This window comes from Schistosoma haematobium, chromosome 2 (genome assembly GCF_000699445.3).
Source record: "Schistosoma haematobium chromosome 2, whole genome shotgun sequence".
In the NCBI taxonomy this organism is placed as follows: domain Eukaryota; kingdom Metazoa; phylum Platyhelminthes; class Trematoda; order Strigeidida; family Schistosomatidae; genus Schistosoma; species Schistosoma haematobium.
Genome location: NC_067197.1, coordinates 37,974,464 through 37,998,741, shown reverse-complemented (window position 1 = coordinate 37,998,741; position 24,278 = coordinate 37,974,464). Strand labels below are relative to the sequence as shown.

Sequence of the window (24,278 nt, the reverse complement as noted above, 5' to 3'; positions counted from 1 at the left end):
GTGAGAATCTTCAATACGAACGTCAAGGCAGTTCTGCTGTATGGAGCTGAAACTTGGAGAACTACAACAACCATCATCAGGAAGGTAGAAGTATTTATAAATAGCTGTCTATGCAAGATATTCAACATCCATTGGCCGGATACCATCAGCAACAGCCTTCTGTGGGAGAGAACAAACCAACTTCCAGCTGAAGAAGAAATTAGGAAAAGACGATGGAAATGGATAGGACATACATTACGCAAATCATCAAACTGCATCACGAGGCAAGCCCTAACTTGGAATCCTGAAGGGAAGCGAAAAAGAGGAAGACCAAAGAACACATTGCGTCGGATAATAGAAGCAGATATGAAAACGATGGATTACAACTGGAAGGAGCTAGAAAGGATTGCCCAGGACAGGGTTGGATGGAGAATGCTGGTGAGTGGCCTATGCTCCTTCACGAGTAACAGGCGTGAGCAAGTAAGTAAGTAAGTGGTACCGTGAAAATACAAGAAATTGATTTTAAATTGTAATCAATTATTTGTGAATATAGTATCTTAATAAGGTACCATAATCGCTGACTATTCGATTTCAAACTTATGTGTATCTAAAATGAGCAAATGAGTTGTATGCAATATCACTTTGATGCAAAATAACTAATGGACATAAGAAGTAGAAATGTGTACCGGATTATGTCTGTCAAATAAGTTTATGAGAATTTCAATGTCAAATATATTTATAAAAACGAAAATCTTGAAACCAGTCTTATATTTCATATGCTTGAAGGTAAGTTTATAACAACAAAACACTTGAATCTCATTGTACAGTAGAATAAACAAGATTTATTTGAAGGCATTTCATTTAGATTCTAAATTTCAACGATATACTTGCACAGTATTATCAGGTAACATTATATGCAAGTTGTCACTTAAGAGTAATTATGTCTATGATGTCGTATTCGTGTCTCTCATTTCAGTCACTCCATCGGAAATTTGCGCTCTGCCAATGAAGAAAGGCTACTGTCTCCAAAAAAAGCCACGCTTCTATTACAGTCCAGCTGCAAACAAATGTCTACCATTCATTTTTAGCGGATGTGGTGGAAACGAAAACAGATTTCGTACAAAAGAAATATGTGAAGGATTTTGTAGTAAAACAATAGTGAAAATGGAAAATAAAACGTCAATTACAACACCAGCGAGTCGAGGAACAAATGAGCCAACTACAAGAATCATCTACATAACAAAATCATCACAAAAAAGTAGTTTTCTCTTGTCTATCTTGAAATTCCAAATGTTAGTGTTTCAAATACTGTGTACACTGAATACAATAAATTGTTCCAAAATCTAAAACTGCACAGTGAACATTGTCATGGACTATTCATACTGCTACCAGATTGCATGAGCAGTTCATTACCCGAAACTGTTGTTGTTTCTTAATATTCAGTTAAGTTATATATTTCAAATTTACCAAACTATAGACTTTAATACAAGACATTCACCTCTCACATTATAAACGAAAGATTCTGAAAATTTAAATGTCAATCCTAGTCATATTAGTTAACATGAAACTCAATATTAGTACATAATAATTGTACATGTGATTAATCGCATTTTATGAGTTGTCGGTTGAACGAGTGGTTTAATGAGCGTATAACCATGTTTCGATTTCGACTGGTAAGATTTTACGGACGGTTTATGACTAATTTAGTGTCTCTCATGGGACCCTTAACAGACGAAGTTCGTGAAAGTGCGAAAATTAGCGAACTGGTTTGCAATGCAGGGAAAGCATTTTCCAGTGATAGGCAGTATTGCAGAGTCAGCACTTCCGACCTAGCCCGACACAAATGCTTCCATCAGCGTAGCTGCAGACCCATCTGATCCTTCGAATGGAAGAGTCTTCTGACAATCGACAAATGACATTTAGCGATCTCGTTTCGACCATGTTCATCTTGATTTGATAGGACACTAAACAGACTTAAATAGATACTCTTACCTCCTAATTTATGCGGACTGTTCCACACGATGGCCCGAGGTGGTACCCACCAATAGTGCTACTACTCAAACAGTGGCCCGCGTATTCGTCGAACGGTGGGTAGCAATTTCGTTTGTCCTTCAACTACCACTGCAGACCATGAACGCCATTTCAGACTCGAACTTTTCCAGTGCCTTACTACACTGCCTGGAATCACACGATCCCAGACGACCACCTACCACTCACGAGCTAATTGGGTGGCAGAGCGATTCTACCGACAGGTTAAAGCTCCACCCTTAGCTGCAAATGTTTCACAGTGGACCGACGCTTTTCCACTCGTGTTACTTGGTATCTTCAATGCTGACATTGGATATATTGCAGCACAACTCGCTTGTGAAACGACACTCCGACTTCCAGGAGAATTCATGGATATGTTATCTTCATCAATGAGTATGGATCTCAACTCTTACACGAACATAAATACAAAAGCTGTGCGTTCGGTTAATTTTGGTCCCGCTCGACCACAATAAACTGGTGTTCTTGCTCAACCCGCCTTAAGGCTTCATACATGTGTTTTCGTACGTCGTGACCCAACATGCTCCATGCGAAGGTGCATACAAGGTTTTCCATCACGAACATAATTACTGTGCCATTCAAAAGAACTGGACGGTATCGGTCGGTTGAAATGCACTTACTTAGAAGAAACTGTCATCTCTGTAGACGTTCTCACCAAACAAACAAACGACACAATCTTTATGACTGAGATGCAATCCACAATGAAACTTCGATGGTATATGATAACCATCTTTAAGCGACGCTTTGCAGTCTTAATTTAGTGTATTCAGAGCCCTTGAACATCTACACATTGCAAGACATCCGGTAAGTTTTTATCCAGTTTTTAGTGTTCTACGGCTATTTGTTTGCTTTCTCAGTTTTCCTTATCGTAAATGTCGGAAAATCAAAACGATATCGAAAATAATATCAAGTGGCTTGACAGATTCCTACTCCATGTTCTTCGAGTTTCTCACAGATGTAAGCACCATGTTAATGTTCTAATGTTCAAAAGTTTGTAAAATGAGGACCACTATTGCTTTGACCAATCCCAATGACGAACAAGTACCCACCACCTAAGTAACAAAAATTCGTTCACATATTTGAGAGTACCTTAAAATTTGATAAGGATGAGGATCAGGCAGTGTCACTGGTCTTCAATTTAACAGTCCAGTCAAATGATTTCATATACAATTATGTGTTGAACACTGGGATATTTGCTTGGATGAGCTATATAGCTTGACGACAATAATATTTTTCCTTACAGAGGACTCATTGAGATCTTTATCGTAACTTACAAGAAGTGTTCAGTAGATGACACAAGTGGTGGAGAAAATAGTGGATCAAAAATCTTCAACTTAAGTTCTGAGACTAATGAAATGCCAGATAAAAAGCGTTTTGCTGATGAGTTTATTCAACTCTTGTTAATTCAATCGTCCTCATTTCTTGCGAGAAGCTCTCCTGAGCAGGATATTCAATTCTCATTAGCAGATGTAAATTGTCTTTCAATGGTAACCCAATAATAGTTAACTCCTGTCAGTTATGGTTTCTTACAATATGATAATGGAAATCTGTGTCATTGCACAAATGATCTTTTATATTTTCCGGCCTGAAATTTCATTTTCGGCACCAGCCAAGCACTGTAAGTTTATAATCTATCCTATCAATCCTATGTGTCATACAACGCTTCACTAATCAACCTACAGTGCTATGGACTTCATACGGAAAACACTGTAGAAATGGTCATAATTTTGTGACGTTTGAATTCGAACAAGTTTTTATTATCTAGTAAACACAACTTCACCAATATAGACAGATGGAGAAGTTTATTTAATGATACCCTCCTTCAACTTATGTTTCTATGTCATTCTCTTCTTGTCAAGTGACGAAAGCACAATGACTTCCTTTTGTTTAAGTGAAATTAACAAAATAGCCTTTTGCGAGCGCGCACCCAAGTATATATAGTCTTCGTAATGTTGCGACTGACTGGTCGCCTTATAAAAACCCAACGGTAAGCTAACGTTAGAAAGCAAATAAGAAAGCAAAATAACATACTTATATTGCAAAGTGTATGGAGAACAAATATGAGTTTCTGTATAACTTTATCACGATAAAACAACATCTGACAAGGTAAAATGAATGATCAGAACTCCTTTGTCATGCTTAAAAAATCAGGCTTTGAAGCCCACACTGGCCAAAGTATTGTGAATTTCTATTGTTTATAAAATTCAGGCAGCTATTTTGATTCCGTTTACTTATACTTAGTTTCATGAACACCAACCAAGAGTCCTAAAGAGTAAGTTACCCTCTGGCTGAACATAAAAAGAGTGATAAAATATACACTCCAATAACAATTGATTTCAATAATATCAGCAGTCGCAAATGTCACAAATTGATATGTTTTCAGTGCATCCTTGAAACGTGGTTTGTAAAAGTTATATCATATCTCTCCGCCACAAGAAGTTCTTTATCTTGGTGCCAGTGCAAGGAAAAGCAAATGGAAATATACTTGCAACGCTCCTGAAAAATAAAGGCCTCAACTCTTAGTACGGAAAGACTGGGGGATATTACTACAGCATTGTCAAGCAAAGCCTTCCAATCGATATGATCAACAATACTGGAGAAAAGGATTGAACATAAGGCTTACAAAATTTGTGATACAACCTGATCAGTCAATTACAAACCGCATATTAGCGTCAACACACAATAGTTTGTTATCACATCCAACAAGTTCAATCAAAAAGCAGCTGCACAAAGAACTCAAATGAAAGAAAAATGACTCATGGAATGGCTACTCCAGTTTTGGTGATTAGTTGGTGTTGAAGCTGCTTGAATTGGATGGGAATCGGGTAGGAGTCATGCCTGATTGTCAATATCTGTCTGTAATCATGCCGTCGTGGTATCCAGTTCATGCAACTACTGTGGCAACTATAAAGAAAAGGCAAAATCCTAACAAATTACTGCATTATGGAAAAAGTTAAGGGAGGCTGCATAGTATGGACACTGTCTCATGAGGCAGTCTACGCTGTGTAACTGGCCAACCTGAATTGTTTACCCATGATGCTGGAGATATTCGATAAACGTTTAACTGTTCAGTGATAAGCTACCTAATGCAGAAACTATTTGGCTTTGGTTGAATAGTGCGGGATAATATTTCACTGGTCCTACAAACTTCTGTGATGCTTCCTTATCCTTCCACACTGACTATGTAAGCATCAATAAATAACCAACATCTTAACACGAAAGCAACGAAAACTTCACTCGTCCAGACAGACAACATAGGCTGTAACATCCATCTTCATTTACAGATACATCTTACTGCTCATGTCACTCAAGAGGTCGTCACTTTTGTGCACAACGTCAAGCTTCAGCCTACCAGTTTTTCGAGACAGTAGGCTGCTGACCCCAATCCATGAAGAAACGCTGATTGCAATTCATATAGAACGTACAAGAGAAAACTGGACACTGGCTTTTGGTCTAACACTAGGGAAAAAGGAGGAAAACGATCGGATCTTTTATAATTCGATAATATACTAACCTGTGAGATTGCCGAATGGCCAAAGATGCAGTCACACTTCTCTGTAGCGAAGAAACTTAGCCTAAAGACAAAACACAGATGTGGGTATGCTCAAACGTTAATTCTGTTCAGGAAAGTTTGACGGTGCAGAAAGGGGGATAATTAATGGTAATTCGACATCTGACACTGTCTCCCATGGACTGCGGAAAGTAAAACTGAAATATTATGGTAGAAAAATGTCGATGATATATTAGCTTGATTCTTTCTTAAGTAGATAAACCGAAGTGGCAAAAGTTAGCTCACCTATTAATGAATCTATATCTGTTACCATCAGAATCAATCAAGGTGGGGTACTTATTCCATTACTTCCTAAATTTTTTAACGATATGCCCAACCGTAGAAAATGCTATAAAACCCTTCTTTTACGCCAATGACCCAAGGCTGTATTCCCTCCTTCTAATAATGCGATTAATTTCACGGAAGGGTCTAAAGTTGACATCAATTAGATGAAGAACTAACATCACATCTGGGAAATGAAGTTCAATGAAGGTAAATGTGATTTTTGTGACCTAGAGGATGTGATAGCGTTGTCAATGTCACATTATATGATCAGCTAGTCCTTAGGCCCAATTTTTACAGTATACAAGCGTAACGTATCCCTAAACTTTCGCTCTTTACGGACAAGTTAACTTCCAAATTTTCCGGACAATAAAATACACAGATCTTTTAAAAATATTCACTCCTTTTGCGTTAAAAAGTGATATGAGATAGGAAACATGGAACGTCGAGTAAAACATATTATTCAATCCAACATTCACCTCAAAAGAGCCTAACATCATAAAAAGGGAGGGTGAAGCTACTAATCAGCAAGCACCGGTCGAGAGGACTACCATTTCAGTTCACCCATGTTTGTAGAGCTGAACGATTTGCTTGTCTCAGGCTGTTCATGAGTGAAGATAGGAAGACATTTCAGTGATACTGAGGTCGTTTTCCATAGAGTTTTGCTTCTAGGAATCATATTTTCGATCTTATATTTGCTTCGCTATCCTCTCGAGGTAGCCCATAACAGGCCAGTACAGGCCTTTACAAAGAGTAATAGAATGATAAGGCATTTCGAACCAATATACCTCCATTTATTACACCCCCAAATTCATCGAACATCTTTTCGATACTTTGCTTTAGCTTGCCCTCTCATATTCGGACACACTTCACTTTGTCATACTTTAAAACATATTGTTATTTGTGGGAACAAGTAATTATAATTGTTCCTTAGCTACGCACAGTTTTAGTGACAAATACTAGTACGAGCTATATCTACTGATTAGACAAACCCTTGTTTTAAATTAATAGTGTATTTGTAATATCCTAATGAATAAAAATTAGATTTCCTGATCCAGTGTAAGTCACTTGTTCAGGGAAGTCGCTTATACTGAGTCACGTAACGTCAGAAAATCCATCTTTCTACTCATTAGGATATTACGAATATATTATTCATTTATAACAATCTACCCAATGCCCAATCGATTTGAAATTAGCAAGTCAGAACTTGGTAACGATACCTACAAACCCTTGTTTGTTCCCCCTGCTGTTAGTCTTTTCCTTATTTTTCGGCCATGACTTGGTAACGAATAACGATTATTAGCCCAATAAATAATCCCATTACTCTGTAGTTACCTACTTTTATGAAGAGAACGTGATTGGTATAATGGAAACAATTTTTATTATGACCATTTGTACCAGTGATTGTTTTACTGTACCTGTTTGTTTGAGTGTATTAAAAACACACATTCTTTTGTTATCTGTGACATTGCACGAACTCGTGTACGCTCAGTTGTCTTGCTTGTAAACTTTGGTACGATCTCGGTATTGTTTCGATACCACGAGATCGCCAACAAATAAATCTTAGTACAACTTTCAATTGCCTTTTGATATCTGGCTTACGGAGGGATCTAACCTGGTGACTGGCACGTAGTCTTCCTGTAGTCATAATCAACCGCGACTTGACGCCACACTAAAATCCAAGTCTATTCAATGCCTAGATAATATATCTCCATGAACATTTCATCTCAAAATTATCTTCCTTAACCAATGTAATCTTAATGAATACACTAGCATTGTAATTTATTTGTAAAACGCTGTTAGACATTATTAGTCGACATATAACTGCTGTGTTCGAACTGAACACTTATTATTAGTCCGAAAACATATTGTCCGTTGAAATAGGAAAAAATTTAGCTTCTCCGAATCTGTTTATCGAAATCTTTTCTAGATTTCTTTCTGACAAGGGTTGGATACTAAAGCAATGAAACATGGTGATGGAGAAATTACGTGGTTTACACTGTCTCGTTACAGAAATGCTGATCACAACACACAAACGCCTACCTTATTAAGCAGTGAAGATTATAGTTGGTCCTAGGTCACTCAAGTCCGCGGCTATGGCATTTATGCTTATATTTCAGAAACTATTCCCCAGTATTCTGGATGAGATTGAAATACACGGCCTCATGTATCTAAAAGACACCCATGTCCACACTTGTCAATAAAGCTTGCATAGAGGCAGTCCAAATTGTGCCCACAGAGGCCATGACTCGAGCGGACTAGGGCAAAAGCTGTGCAGTCAAACAGAATATACTACCTTGTCAGTTGGCCTTGTTAAACAGCGCATGACCAAGGGCATCGGGAGTAAATCCTTACCAACTGGACCTGTCGTACCCGGGAAAACTTGCATCGAAGAGCTCTCACAAAATCGACAAAAATCACCTAAACCACAACCTCTTTACAAACCCACCACGTGCCACCGTAAATCAATGTTGTACAACGAAAATACATAGACCTATGGCCCAGATAGGAGAGTCAAGAAATACTCCTTTCTGATACATGGTTGCTACCCACTTTACCTGGAGGTAACCAGGAATGTTGATTCCGAGGCTCTTGCTGTCACTATTCAAGACATACACTCACCTAAATCTAAATATCAACAACAGTTCTGCACCGTCTTTCACAAAAGGAACATGAAGCTGTTGGAACAAATACTTCAGTGGGCCACTAAGAGGATCATGGGATTCAGAGACAAACCGTACGATGACCAACTTCGCCATTTAAAATTGTAGCCGCTATATGACAGAAAGATAAGAGTAAACCCAACAACGACGTGCAGCATATCGAGCATTACAGTTTACCACAATAAAACATCACAACATCAACTAGTGAGTGTTAATAAATCTGCTGGTCTATACTAGCTCATCACTAATATATAGGTGCCATTGAAACATTCAGCCTCAATTTATAGCGCGAAGTTAGTTCTCCGTTTGTAGCTCATGGTCAACTAAAGGGATAGTACCAGACTTCACAAGGTATTATATGAGGTATTCTAAAGACACACTTGCACAACTAAACTTATTAGCTGATAATTGTAGAGATAAGTTTTTGTGATGGGTCACCTTTACTACTACCGTCTTTATGAGCTTATCAAGTCTGTTCCACTATAGTGGAAACAGCTTTCTCAAAAACTACAAGTCCCCTCTAATAACCGTAAATTTATAATGTATTCCCCCATATTTTTATTAGGACGGTTAAGGCCAGTATTGTCTGCATTTGTTCACGTGGGAAATAATGTGCAAAATAATGAGTTTTAATAATTTATCCCATATAGTTTACCCTCGTGGCCAAAATCTTTAGCCCGATCAAACATTCTCTGAGATTTTTCTCCAGAGTAGCCGTAATCACACCGTCAATTAAGAGAATGTGATCTTACTGGATCTTGATACCTTAGTCATCCTAGGGATTGTAGTCACTTCTCAAACAGTTACTAACCTTTAGACTTCGTATATTTCTGTAAGCCTTTTTGACAGACAGTAAAAGTAAAGATACGTGCGGCGTGTTTCACCGGATTAACTCAGCTAGAAATATTAACTGATACAGTGGTAGTATGAGAAATAGTGCACTAGTCAAAGTCATTCGACCAACCTATAATGGCGGAATTCATCTATGGAAATGTTGGCTCCCCAGTCGTAATCCACGTGAAATTTGCAAATCATTGTTGGCATTTGTGTGACGACTCAAAACCGGTCCTAGAAGTGTCCACGTACTTTCATCTCCTGTTGAATCATATACGCCATTCGGTTCCGTTCTCAGTTTTAACCTAATTTTTGTCGTGCATTTAGCATCAGTGTCTCCACGCTGTCCCTAGACTTGCCAACGTATTTTCTTTGTAGTGGCATCCATCGTGGAAACTAGAACAAAAATCCATGTTTATTATCTGTGAATATATATGGTACCGAGTACTCCGTGTTTATTTTCTCTCTCCACTCGGTCAACTTATTTGGTACTTATTTATTTATTTATTTATTTACTTACTTACTTACTTGCTTACTTACCTTACTTGCTTCTTACTTCCTTCTTCTTCTTACTTCTTACTTACCTTGCTCCTTGCCTTCTTACTTGCTTGCCTTCTTCTTACTCTTACTACTACTTACTCCCACTTACTTACTTACTACTTACTTACTCCTGTTACTCCTCGTGAAGGAGCATAGGCCACTCACCAGCATTCTCCATCCAACCCTGTCCTGGGCAATCCTTTCTAGCTCCTTCCAGTTGTAATCCATCGTTTTCATATCTGCTTCTATTATCCGACGCAATGTGTTCTTTGGTCTTCCTCTTTTTCGCTTCCCTTCAGGATTCCAAGTTAGGGCTTGCCTCGTGATGCAGTTTGATGATTTGCGTAATGTATGTCCTATCCATTTCCATCGTCTTTTCCTAATTTCTTCTTCAGCTGGAAGTTGGTTTGTTCTCTCCCACAGAAGGCTGTTGCTGATGGTATCCGGCCAATGGATGTTGAATATCTTGCATAGACAGCTATTTATAAATACTTCTACCTTCCTGATGATGGTTGTTGTAGTTCTCCAAGTTTCAGCTCCATACAGCAGAACTGCCTTGACGTTCGTATTGAAGATTCTCACTTTGATATTGGTTGAAAGTTGTTTTGAGTTCCATATGTTCTTCAATTGTAGGAATGCGACCCTTGCTTTGCCGATCCTCGCCTTTACGTCTGCATCTGAACCCCCTTGTTCATCGATGATGCTTCCCAGGTGTGTGAAGGATTCTATATCTTCCAGAGTTTCGCCATCAAGAGTGATTGGATTGCTGTTTTCCGCTTTGAATTTGAGTACCTTGGTTTTCCCTTTGTGTATACTGAGGCCTACTGATGCTGGGACTGCTGCTACACTGGCTGTCTTTATCTACATTTGTTCGTGTGTTTGCGATAAGAGGGCTAAGACATCTGCGAAGTCCAAATCGTCTAATTGATTCTGAGCTGTCCATTGTATTCCGTGTTTTCCTTCAGATGTCGAGGTCTTCATAATCCAATCGACCACCAGAAGAAAGAGGAAGGGAGAGAGTAAACAGCCTTGTCTGACTCCGGTCCTTACTTGGAATGCATCTATCAGCTGTCCTCCATGCACTACTTTGCACTGTAGTCCGTCGTATGAGTTCCGGATAATATTGACAGTCTTCTCAGGAACTCCGTAGTGACGAAGAAGTTTCCATAATGTCCTCCTATCTACACTGTCGAATGCCTTTTCATAATCAATGAAGTTGATGTATAGTGATGAGTTCCACTCAACTGATTGTTCGACGATGATCCGTAGTGTTGCAATTTGGTCTGTGCACGACCGATCCTTACGGAATCCAGCTTTTTGATCCCGAAGTTGGGCGTCTACTGCATCCTTAATCCGGTTCAGCAACACTCTGTTGAAGACTTTCCCTGGTATTGACAGTAGTGTAATGCCTCTGTAGTTTTCACATTTGCTCAGATCTCCTTTCTCTGGAATCTTGACGAGGTGTCCTTCTTTCCAGTCCATCGGCACTTGTTCCTCCTCCCAAATCTTTTTGAATAGAAGGTAAAGCATGCTTGTGGTTGCTTCGATGTCTGATTTCAGTGCTTCAGATGGTATGTTGTCGGGTCCTGCTGCTTTCCCGTTCTTGATTTGTCTGACGGCCATTCTAATTTCTTCCGTCGTTGGTGGGTTGACATCTATAGGAAGATCTATGTGTGCTGCTTCGATGTCCGGTGGATTCATTGGAGCCGGCCTATTCAGGAGTTCCTCGAAGTATTCTACCCATCTGTTACGCTGTTGTTGAATTTCGGTGATTGGCTTGCCTTCTTTGTCTTTGACCGGTCTCTCTGGTTTACTGTATTTCCCTGCTAGTTTCTTCGTTGTATCGTGAAGCTGTTTCATATTTCCTTCTCTAGCAGCTTTTTCTGCCGCCGTTACTAGTTCTTCCACGTATTTATTCTTGTCGGCTCTAATGCTCCTCTTCACTTGTTTGTTTGCTTCTATGTATTCAGCTTGTGCTTGGACTTTCTCTGCTCGTGTTCGGCTGTTGTTTATTGCTGCCTTCTTGTTCTTCCTTTCTTTGATCTTGTCCAGTGTTTCTGTAGAGATCCATTCCTTATGATGGTATTTCTTTAGACCCAGAACCTCTTGACACGTTGAAGTTAATGCTTCCTTGATGCCTTTCCAGTTGTCCTCCATACTAGTTTCTTCTTCTTTCAGTAGATCTTGTAAGGCTTGGAACCTGTTGTTGAGAGCTATCTTGAATTCATTGAGTTTGTCAGTATCTCGAAGGAAGGCTGTATTGAACCTTTGTAGTGCTGTTTGTCCACTTGTCCAGTTCTTTTCTAGCTTCAGTTTTAAATTGGCTACAACTAGGTGGTGATATGAAGCTACGTCAGCACCTCTCCTGGTTCTCACATCTTCAATTGTCCTTCGGAATTTTTGTTGATGCAAATATGATCTATTTGGTTCTCTGTAGTGTGGTCCGGTAAGATCCATGTAGCCTTGTGTATACGCTTGTGTGGAAATGTTGTGCCTCCTATGACCAATTTGTTGAATGCACACAAATTTGCAAATCTTTCTCCATTTTCGTTCCTCTCTCCCAGTCCATGTCGTCCCATAATATCTTCATATCCAGTGTTGTCTATTCCGACTTTGGCATTTAGATCTCCCATCAGAATAGTTAGGTCCTTTCTTGGGCATTTCTCAATGATTGACTGCAGCCGCTCGTAGAACTGATCTTTAATGTCGTCGTTGCTATCATTGGTGGGTGCATAACATTGGATAATATTCATTAAGATCCCCTCCTTCTTTGTTTTGAATGATGCTTTGATGATTCTGGATCCGTGAGATTCCCATCCTACAAGTGCATTTCGTGCTACTTTGAACAGCATAAGAGCGACTCCCTGAGTGTGTGGAGCATTGTCCTCTTCGTGACCGGAGTATAACAGCATCTCTCCCGTAGCTAGCCTTTTCTGTCCAGCTTGGGTCCAGTGGGTTTCGCTGATTCCCAGTACTGCTAAGTTGTATCTCCTCATTTCCATTACTATTTGACTGGTCTTTCCGGTTTCCCACATTGTTCAAACGTTCCATGTACCTATAAAAATTTTTGCTCTGGTTGTTAGAAGGGGCATCGGCCTCGTGGCTTCCGAAGGAACTCGGCTTTCACCATGAAGCGTCATATTTCTTCTAAATGAAGACCTTCTAAATCTCAGGGCAGAGTTAAAATGGTTTAGATTATTTTTTCTGGTAAGCGTTTTTTAGCGAGTTAGTTTTCTACGGGATGGAGACGCTAACCCCATGCCCAACCCTCCTCCTTTACCCCGGCTTGGGACCGGCAGTAACCCTATAAGAGCTACAGGCGGAGTTAACTTATTTGGTGGACAGGATTTATTGTTGATGAGGACTTTATTGAATCTGACCTTCACGAAGTTCACAAAAAGATACTGCCTTTCCCATACTCTCCAAGACCTGCGTCTTAGAATAAGCTGGTACTTCGGTTATTCAAGATACTTCGACCTTGTACTCTAAGTATTCTGAATTAGACATATTTCTACTGGGTCATTATGTATGGTACTTTTTCACCTCAGATCGTACTACTCAGACGACTACACATTCAGAATAAACCTACCTTCTTATAATGACCCAACTTTGGGCTTATAATTTGGTGACCGGTTGCCGATCACTTCATGTTTCTTTACCTCACAACGCCATGTCATATACGAAGGAACCGAAACCACTCCCTTGGAGTGATGATAAAAAAAATCCACTGGGATGGGCTAAACGTCTATTCCGAATGCAAGAATCTCAACAATTGCTCAACCAATCGAAGGAACCTCCTTTACTGCATATGATCTCTCGGCTAAAGCCTATGAAGGGAGTCATTCACTACCAGAGAGCCATCCTTGAAAAATATGGTCTTGGAAAGGACACAAAAGTAATGTAATACATTATTTCATATGTTTTTAGAATCACAACTGGGTAGTCGTTAAAAATACTCCATCAGTCAACCGAGATTTATACGAGATAAAACATCTTATTCGGATACAGCCTGTTATTTTCGAGAACGGGTTACCAACTGAATCTGATTTACTTGCCTGTAGACTGCTTCCAGATGGCAGATTTTTCAGACATCGGGGTCTTTCTGTTGATTCTCAGTTATTGGATTCTTCAGAACCGAACCAAACAAACCTATCGGTATACAATCCTAATCAACCTTATGATTTAAAAGTTAGTTTCGTCAATTGTTTCCTCCTTAGTTCACTCAGTGGTACAGTAAGTATTTATCACTTAACTCTACATCTTCGAAATGCAAAGCTGTGTGAAGAGTGACCTAGTTACGCAAAGGACGTATAACGAAGTATATGTCTTACACTTTGAAAAATTAACGTATACTCGTTTGCCTATGACGGGTTTGTGTACTCAGTCTTGAGCCACATCTGTATTATGTGAACTAATAATAATACACAGCAGCCCGAAATGCTGTGGAGCGTGTTCGAATCTCCATTTCAGAAGTGGAAAACTAAATTCTTTAACTACTAAACCTATTTGTTGACTAAATGCTTATATCAGGATATTTATTTATTTTAACACATAGATATTGGTACAAGGAGGCACCAAATACATATGCGCCACACAAATCTCATTCGACATGTGTGAGGGCTGTGATACTGACCGGGTGCACAAACCGAAGCAGGTGGTTTTCTTAGGGGCCACTCCCCGAGCCTTCGACCTGAAGGTCTGACCCACAAGGCAGTGGAGCATCGTGAGGAGATGCAGTCCCATGGATGCTGGTGATCAACAATTGGTTCATACGCCATTTGTTCCCTCAGGATACTGGAGCCCATGTGCACCGTTGATTTGGAATCCGGTTAAAGCACCGGACATTCGCTTTTCGTCCTCTCATTTTTGTAAACAACATCTATCAAAGTGAATATTATTCTTATATCCTGATGGCCCCCAAATGCCCTGGTACGGCCGAGAGTGGGGAGAGTCCGCTCTCCCTCTCGAAATGCTCTGACATGGCCACGCGTATATAGTCTCTGCCAGGGAAGTCCTACTCACTGCCTTCTCGTGGAGGGGTGTTGTTTACGAAAATGAGAGGACGAAAAGTGAATGTCCGGTGCTTTAACCGGATTCCAAACCAATGGCGCATATGGGCTCCAGTATCCTGAGGGAACAAATGGCGTATGATCTAATTGTTGGTCTCCGGCTACCATGGGACTGCATCTCCTTACGATGCTCCACTGCCTTGTGGGTCAGACCTTTAGGTCGAAGGCTCGAGGAGTGACCCCTAAGATAACCACCTGCTTCGGTTTGTGCACCCGGTCAGTATCACAGCCCTCACACATGTCGAATGAGATTTGTGTGGCGCATATGTATTTGGTGCCTCCCCCGCCACGAGAAGGCAGTGAGTAGGACTTCCCTGGCAGAGGCTATATACGCGTGGCCATATGAGAGCATTTCGAGAGGGAGAGCAGACTTTCCCCATTCTCGGCCGTACCAGGGCATTTGGGGGCCATCAGGATATAAGAATAATATTCACTTTGATAGATAGTAGTTTGAAGTTACATTTTCCAGTACATCAAGCAATTGAAGGATGATACTGAGACCTATGTAGTACCTATTTGAAAAGAAGTTCATGAAGTAAGCTTAACTTTTATTCGTAATTTTCAGGTTGGTATACATAGACATTTTTAAAAATGGTTGGGTTTTATGTTAGACGTGAGATTTTGCCTAGGTTCTCATACATACTCGGATAGATTTCCTGGTTATCAAACACCGGAGATATCTTTCCCAGTATATATTGACCCATCAGCGATTTTTGTAGCAGTCTGATTTGATATATCTCATCATCGTACTTATACATGAAAAATGTCGGCTCTAACTTCTAAGCCCCAGTGACATTTCACTTTTAATGGATGTACTATTTTAAGTCCACAATTCATCATACGGTATATATGCCTCATGAACAGTGGGTTTTTCTTACCAACGTAAGTTGTCTATAAAAGACAAAGTCGCTAAAATTGCACTTAATCAGGTTTATCTCACTTAAGAAAATCCTGTAGAAATTGTTACTAAACAACAAAAAGAACCTAATTTTAGTTATAAGAACCCCAGTTGTATGATCAAACTTAATTGAAAGGTTGGCATAATCTCCGTTTGATTCAAAGATGCTTAGGAAAATGTCAAAAACTTTAAACTGTGATCCACATTTCATAAATTTATTGCACTTTGTTTTGCTAAACACTTTTTTCCTCTATAGGCTTTATTACATTCTAATGAAGAAAATTTCAGATATCTAAGCAGTGCATACCTAAGAAGGTGGCACAACAAAAGATGGGCCAATCATGACTTCTTCAAGGAGTTTTTCACTTCACACTACAAATACAAACTTAATCAAGATGGAAATGAATATCGTTATAGTGGTCTTTCGCGATTAGACAAAGCAATAACTCATTCACTTGAGTCTAGAAGAAACCCCGATGGAACTCTTAAGCAGCCAAACTGCAATCGTTTTGATGCTGATTGGAATACTTATCCTTGGTCAAGATACTGAAATTTAAACCTGTTGGTTTAGGATTTTCTTGCCATGATCGTTTCGAGCTGTGTACAAATATTTGATATATTTAAGAATAAAATCCAATCAACTATCACTTTTGACTTCAATAATGTTACTCCATAATTATTCTGCAAACTTATATCTTATATTATTATAGTATCTCAATGGCTCAACAGTATTGTATGTCTACCTTTGGCTACCTTACTATTTTGTTTCATGACAAGCTAAACCAATACTACATATTATTTCCAGCGTTTATTTGGATGTGATAGATGTATTTCAATAATGTAACCCACCAGGTATAGTATAGAATAGGTGGGACTACAATTTTGTGCCTTGAGTTTGAGTAACACTGTGCAAGACGTAGTGATACCATCCAACTGTCCAAACCAAAGTCGGTGAACTAGAATCCGGACCTAATGACCAAGTGATTCAACGATTGAGCAGTCCAAATACTGGCCCATCGGTTACACGTTTCGCTGACTGAGTATTCTGTTACATCGAATGTAGTTACCGTCCCGATATTATGGTATTCGCCTATAAAGGCATACACTGATAAAGATGAGCTGAGGAGACTACCAGTGTAGCAGCAGTACGTCTAAACATACACAAAGGGAAAAGCGAAATTCTCCGATACAGCACAGCATGTACCGATCTAACCACACCTGACGGAGAAGCCTTGAAAGATGTAGAAACCTTTACATATCTGGACAGCATCATTGATGAACATGGTGGATCTAATGTAGATGTGAAGGCGCCGATCGGCAAAGCAAGAACAGCATATTTACAACTGAAAAACATCTGGAACTCAAAACAATTGTCAACCAACTTCAAGGTCAGAATTTCCCATACAGATGTGGAGACAGTTCTACTGTATGGGGCGGAAACCTAGAGAACTACGAAATCCAGAAGATACAAGTGTTTACTAACAGTTGTCTACGTAAAATACTTCGGATCCGACCCCTGGACCTCTTTTACCAAATTTCAAGTTCGTTGATTGCACTAAATTTACCGTCTAAATGTTAGATAACTGTAAGAGGAGAGAATTTCGAGTTACATGATAGGGGCTTGGCAAGATAGTGTATGTTTTCGGCTGTCTAAACCTCTCTACTGTAAAAGTTCATACGAATTACCAAACAGGCCACCTCGATTCTTCGATCACTATTCGAAGTCGATTTATGAGATAGCCTAACTGATATAACAATAGTAGCGAATTGTTTCCAAATTCAAGAAATTACCGTAGTTGAAAATATGCTTCTCATTGTACGTCTAAGAAATCACCTTTTTGATTGATCATAGAGGCGAAAAAATAGAGTAAACTAATAGACTTTCAAACCCTTAAAGATTCTACTCCTCAATTGTGCTGCTCGCCTTTTTCGATCGCACCCTTATTAGAGTGAACCTATTGCTGTAACTTAATTATCATGAATAAATAATAAAACATGGCGAGACTATAATTTATAGACGATCTTTGAACAAATCTTAAGTGTCCCTGATAAATATCAGCCAATCAGAAAGCAGTTAGTATAGAGTTAAAATACATAAAAAACCAAGGAATTATAGTGGATACACTTCTTTTACATGGTCTAAAAACTTTCTGAGGTTAGCAAGAGGTTCCGAAATCGTATTGCATACAGTAGAGGAAGTCACCCATATGACTCCATAATAGTCGACCTCTTAAGCCGTGGTAAGGTATCAAAAACTTTCAGCCTCGACCACATAACTTTAATATTGTTTGTGTGCACTCCAGTTGTTTGGTGCACAAAATACCGCTTGTGGATAACGACACGGTGCACATACCCAAATCTATGCAAGCACTGGTATACTCCAATCATCCGTACATATTGTAGTACCCAGCTGCAGATATTCCCGTATAATTGGCATTATCGTTGAAGTCTGTTGGTTTCTAACCCGTTAGAAGTGTCTCTTTTTTGACGACCTGTCGTATATTCCAAGGACCTGTGAGGTATATTTATGGAAGTGCTACTTACCCACTCTTCTTTAACACTACGTCTTCTGTCGAATTTTCGTTTTCCGACAACTGTTTGGCCTATTTCAACAATTCGCCTGACTGCCCCAGACGGCTTGTGTAAGCTTGTCATTTTCACTGCGCATATATCTCATACCACTGAACAGCCGGAGCTTCAGTAACATCTTCAAATGTTGCAGCCAGTTTTGCGGGTGCTGTTATTATCCAATTCGCAACAGTTATCATAATTTGCCTGTCTCAATCAGGATCGAGCGGAAGAAGTTTCTCTTCTAGCACACCTCTTCCTCCAACATATATTACTAGTAACTTGGGAATGAAACGTCTTGCTACTTTTGTTTCTTCCCATTATTTATAAACAGTTTCGCCAAGATTCGGACAGTTTGACAGATGAAGTTTGTCAAACAAATTAACTTTGTTGGGATTCCAGCGATCGAAACTGAGTAGTCTCAACATCTTGCATGGTCGTCCAGTCTAAGCTTATATAAAAAAGCAGTTAAAGATATATAGAGTAACAACAACTTTGCACTACAAATTTATTTATTCGTGTGCAGATGTTGATTATAATTGTTATGACTATGAGATACTAAGTATACAACGTGCTGAAACTGTGGCAACTGACTGTGTATGCGTATTGTGTCGCATAACTTTTACATCCAAACCAACTCGATTAATTAATTCCTCTATGCAGCAAGAATCACCCAGCTAATTAAGGTGGAGTATGAGATTCCCACTCTGCCAATAGCAACGGACTTCGCGCAGCTTAACGGATACTAAGGGACGAAATTAATTTGTCTATTGATCTTTCAAGAGGTGGAAGATCACTTCATGGTCTACAAAGCTGACACGCTCTTGAGTGTTGCGTACAATCTGGTTTATCTCACTTCTATACTAATTGTCCTCTATTGTATGATCATTAGCTAAGGTCAGTAAAAAGTCTCAGTATAATTCTGTTTGTACTAAGTGAAGTTTAGAACCCTATCATCCCATTAATGAGTATATCTTTTGAGTGAAGATGAGTAGTAGGGAGATGTTCGAATTCTGCTTCATCTACTCCTCTACAAACACCCACTATCCTTGCACAACAGAGTTGCTAATTGATTACCCTCTTTCTAGAAGTGTTTTTGAAAATTGCAGGTAATTGTGATGCGTAAAACTTACGTTTGTACCTAGTCTTTCGTCAACCTTATGAGAGCTTTCCATACTGCTGAACAGTTCGTTTTAGTCCTCTCAAACACAAAAGCTTTCTCCGAGATATGGAATTAGCCAGAACCAACTTTACAGACTGAAAATTTATGTAGCCTATACCATTAACGGTTGACGAGCTTCCTACGGAGCGGGTATCGCTTGAACTGTCGGTAGCTGAGTGTGACCCTTCATTTTGTATACGTATTCTACATAAAAGTCGATTGAGTTGCGATATCTCGTATTATGAAATGACAGTAAGTCCCATTATAAGCTCTTGGTTGCCTCAGTTCTACTTCTTTTAGAAACCCTTCGCCAACGAACACTTATCTGAAAATGATATCAGCTTTACTATTTGAAATAGACGTGACAACAAAAAACAACGCTGACTAAAACTGGTATTGACAAAGCTAATTTATTAGTTTGTGGGTCCTACGATTGACCAGCTAAAGTGATGCTTTTAACTGGAGGGAGAAGGGTACAGGTAAATGGCGCCTATGAAAATAAATTTCATGCCCTTCGAAAATTATCCCGTCTCAAAACATGATAATCACCCTTTACCATGTATGAAATCTATTATATAGTTGTTTTCTTAGTAAAAATTGTGACGAAATCACCTATCTCAACATATGCCTGTTATCGCAAGTGATAAGGAATATTGTAATTTTGTTTTCTTTATAGATACATTCATCCATAAAGTCAACTGACTGACATGATTGAGACAGTCTCTGCTTACTGTTCTTTGTTGTTTTTAAGATGTATGCATTTTTAGGGGAATTGCAATAAAGCTAAATCTGACACGAGGAACTACTGCTACATTACATGTAAGCTAAGCTACTCAACTAGTTCCGGGAAAATGTAATAGATTTGATTTTTCGATTATTAAACTGGCATATAATACTACAAGGTGATTAAAACTAGTCGACTGCAAAAGTGTGAACATCAGAAACCCCATTTTACATGACACAGTCCTAGTGGACACAGCTCGACACAAGAGAATCTTATTTACGGATATCTAATGTACTCTTTTTATAATTTAATCAAGTATGTGACCTCATATGGTTGAGACATCTTCAAATGACTATCTTAAATGCTGTCATGGGAAATATCTTCACAGGGTTGTTTACCTATTGCAACGTTAACGAAATTTATCTTAAATACCCAAAGTATAAACTATTCCTCATATAGTTTAATGTCAAGTTTTATTTTAAGTAATTTGACGTTATATAAAGTTGGACGTGTATACATGAATGGTTTGGTTAATAGATGAGACACTGTCAAATGTGTTAGAATATAATTATTGCACCACGATTTGTATTCTAAATATGAGAATTTTGAAACGCTATAATGACATTAACCAATCAGATTATTACTAGGTCACCCTATAAACATGAGAGTTATCCGTGAATTTAGTGTACACTGCGTGATGACCAAGGCACGTAAATAAACAAACATCAGAAAGTATGTCTCACTAGATGCTTAAGAAAAAAATAATATTCTAAAATGTACATTGTTACAGTACTGATTTAAATCATAAGATCAACAAAAAGGACTATCACAGTGAGAAATTCAGATACGATTCATGAGAGGATACTAAACACCAGCTGCAATCTGAAAGTTGACTTTTTGCATTAGTTTCTGGTCTAAACGTTTATGCCTGTGACAAATTATAGCAAGACTGCATAGTGCCAATAGAATTAGTGAACATTTAAAAATCATAAAGCGACGAAATGAGTCTGACAAGCTTTGATGTGTACTTTCTGTACATGTTACTTCTCCATCCTGTTAGAAAAAATTGTCAAAACAGTCGAATAATAAGAAATACGTACGTTAAGATTAAATTGTATGAATTAAACTATTGATCATACCACTATTCAGAACCTTTTTCTATACAGTATGACAATCTCCTTACACTATGTTGGTGTGATAAAGTGATACTGGTCGATACATACTTGCGTCAGGTCTTACGATGTTTATGACTGACTGGGAAATGGAGGAAACATTGCTGAGTAAACATTTGATCAACCCATCCAAAGTTGTGTACCGAACCCACTGAGTCTCAAAACTTAATTCATAGAAAATTGTAGATGTCTTTTCATGTATTCACGATTACATTGGAAAATTTATATGAACTAAATCAAATGCCAGGAGCATAAGCAACTAGATTTTCATTACGTTTCAAATCTAGAAAAAAAAATGTGGCGAACTGGGATTTTACTAAAAGGTGTGAAGATACTAAAGTATTCAAATAATCAATGAGTCGAAAATTGGTAAAATATCCCATGAACATTAGGGGTGCATTCACTTCTTGTCATTGTGGTTGAACAATTTTAGTCAACGTTCTCGAAAATTTCACCTGTGTTTAAAACAAGTACTAGCAATTACCGACTTCATGACATTATGTAGTATCTGGCTACCTTCAAACTCCACTTTATCATACTTAAGACAACATTATATAATGACTCACCTATCTCTTCTGGTATAACGTCCATAACCTAATCATCCGATTTGTCTACAATCGGAGTCGAATTTTAGCACTGTTGACCTGATAGTTTTACTAAAAACGAACAAAGATTTTTGCAACTTATAAATTTATTTCACTTCTAATGACCCTTAGATTACCATCACACTCCGGATATACTTATAAATCAACTCGTAATGTCGGAAAATGAAAAGTTAAAATAGGAACAGGCATCAAAAGTTTGGTGGCTAACCTTCGTTACGCAAACTGAACCATTAGACCTCTTTGAGTAAGGAAAAATTTTCTCATCCAACTGGTTCGACCTAACAAGGAATATCAGCGCAATACTAAACTTTTATATTAAAACATGATTCTCACGTTATGACAACTCCTGAACAGAGAATAATATAGTTTAGTGTGCATATTCTAGGCATTAAAAAGGACTTGATGACTAGTAAAAATGCCGTTTCCCAGTAATCCGATCGAAAATCAAAGTAATCGCATATATGAACGCCGGAAATTGATCCAAATAAATTTCCACCACCAGTTTAGGGAACTGAGTCTGAAAAAAAAATCACACAAGTGAACGAAATGTCTAATACAAAATGATGCAAACCAAATGTGTAACATCAATCCCCTCGATAAAATTCAAACTGGACGAATGCATTGCATTTAATGATAAACAAACAGTCAATCACAATGTTTTTAGTCTTGCTTGTTCCTTCCTTCAGTAATGTAGTCTCTTGAAGACATTTAGTTGATCAGTCATAAGCAACGTAGAACCTAAAATATGTGCTCCGGTTCGAATAGCCACACCAATTTAACACGCGATAAAATTATCACAAAAATACCATGGTGTAGAATTAATGATGTAGTAGTAGTAGTAGTAGTAGTAGTAGTAGTAGTAGTAGTAGTAGTAGTAGTAGTAGTAGTAGTAGTAGTAGTAGTAGTAGTAGTAGTAGTAGTAGTAGTAGTAGTAGTAGTAGTAGTAGTAGTAGTAGTAGTAGTAGTAGTAGTAGTAGTAGTAGTAGTAGTAGTAGTAGTAGTAGTAGTAGTAGTAGTAGTAGTAGTAGTAGTAGTAGTAGTAGTAGTAGTAGTAGTAGTAGTAGTAGTAGTAGTAGTAGTAGTAGTAGTAGTAGTAGTAGTAGTAGTAGTAGTAGTAGTAGTAGTAGTAGTAGTAGTAGTAGTAGTAGTAGTAGTAGTAGTAGTAGTAGTAGTAGTAGTAGTAGTAGTAGTAGTAGTAGTAGTAGTAGTAGTAGTAGTAGTAGTAGTAGTAGTAGTAGTAGTAGTAGTAGTAGTAGTAGTAGTAGTAGTAGTAGTAGTAGTAGTAGTAGTAGTAGTAGTAGTAGTAGTAGTAGTAGTAGTAGTAGTAGTAGTAGTAGTAGTAGTAGTAGTAGTAGTAGTAGTAGTAGTAGTAGTAGTAGTAGTAGTAGTAGTAGTAGTAGTAGTAGTAGTAGTAGTAGTAGTAGTAGTAGTAGTAGTAGTAGTAGTAGTAGTAGTAGTAGTAGTAGTAGTAGTAGTAGTAGTAGTAGTAGTAGTAGTAGTAGTAGTAGTAGTAGTAGTAGTAGTAGTAGTAGTAGTAGTAGTAGTAGTAGTAGTAGTAGTAGTAGTAGTAGTAGTAGTAGTAGTAGTAGTAGTAGTAGTAGTAGTAGTAGTAGTAGTAGTAGTAGTAGTAGTAGTAGTAGTAGTAGTAGTAGTAGTAGTAGTAGTAGTAGTAGTAGTAGTAGTAGTAGTAGTAGTAGTAGTAGTAGTAGTAGTAGTAGTAGTAGTAGTAGTAGTAGTAGTAGTAGTAGTAGTAGTAGTAGTAGTAGTAGTAGTAGTAGTAGTAGTAGTAGTAGTAGTAGTAGTAGTAGTAGTAGTAGTAGTAGTAGTAGTAGTAGTAGTAGTAGTAGTAGTAGTAGTAGTAGTAGTAGTAGTAGTAGTAGTAGTAGTAGTAGTAGTAGTAGTAGTAGTAGTAGTAGTAGTAGTAGTAGTAGTAGTAGTAGTAGTAGTAGTAGTAGTAGTAGTAGTAGTAGTAGTAGTAGTAGTAGTAGTAGTAGTAGTAGTAGTAGTAGTAGTAGTAGTAGTAGTAGTAGTAGTAGTAGTAGTAGTAGTAGTAGTAGTAGTAGTAGTAGTAGTAGTAGTAGTAGTAGTAGTAGTAGTAGTAGTAGTAGTAGTAGTAGTAGTAGTAGTAGTAGTAGTAGTAGTAGTAGTAGTAGTAGTAGTAGTAGTAGTAGTAGTAGTAGTAGTAG

At 38.3% G+C, this 24,278-nt stretch overlaps 1 protein-coding gene across 1 annotated transcript; it reads left to right on the top strand.

Annotated features, from left to right (window-relative positions):
• The first annotated feature begins 8,724 nt into the window (after positions 1-8,724).
• On the top strand, positions 8,725-16,486 carry MRPL30_2 (39S ribosomal protein L30, mitochondrial). Its single transcript, XM_051215137.1, has 4 exons — positions 8,725-8,871; positions 13,443-13,789; positions 13,822-14,082; positions 16,118-16,486. The coding sequence occupies exons 2-4, from the start codon at positions 13,493-13,495 to the stop codon at positions 16,409-16,411; spliced, it is 852 nt and encodes a 283-aa protein (XP_051068320.1). The 5' UTR covers positions 8,725-8,871; positions 13,443-13,492; the 3' UTR covers positions 16,412-16,486.
• The last annotated feature ends 7,792 nt before the right edge of the window (positions 16,487-24,278 follow it).

Coding starts and splice junctions, on each gene's coding strand:
- MRPL30_2 (XM_051215137.1), top strand. CDS start 13,493: ATGACCCAACTTTGGGCTTATAATTTGGTGACCGGTTGCCGATCACTT. Junction 13,790..13,821: donor GTCTTGGAAAGGACACAAAA/GTAATGTAATAC, acceptor ATATGTTTTTAG/AATCACAACTGGGTAGTCGT. Junction 14,083..16,117: donor ATCAACCTTATGATTTAAAA/GTTAGTTTCGTC, acceptor TTTCCTCTATAG/GCTTTATTACATTCTAATGA.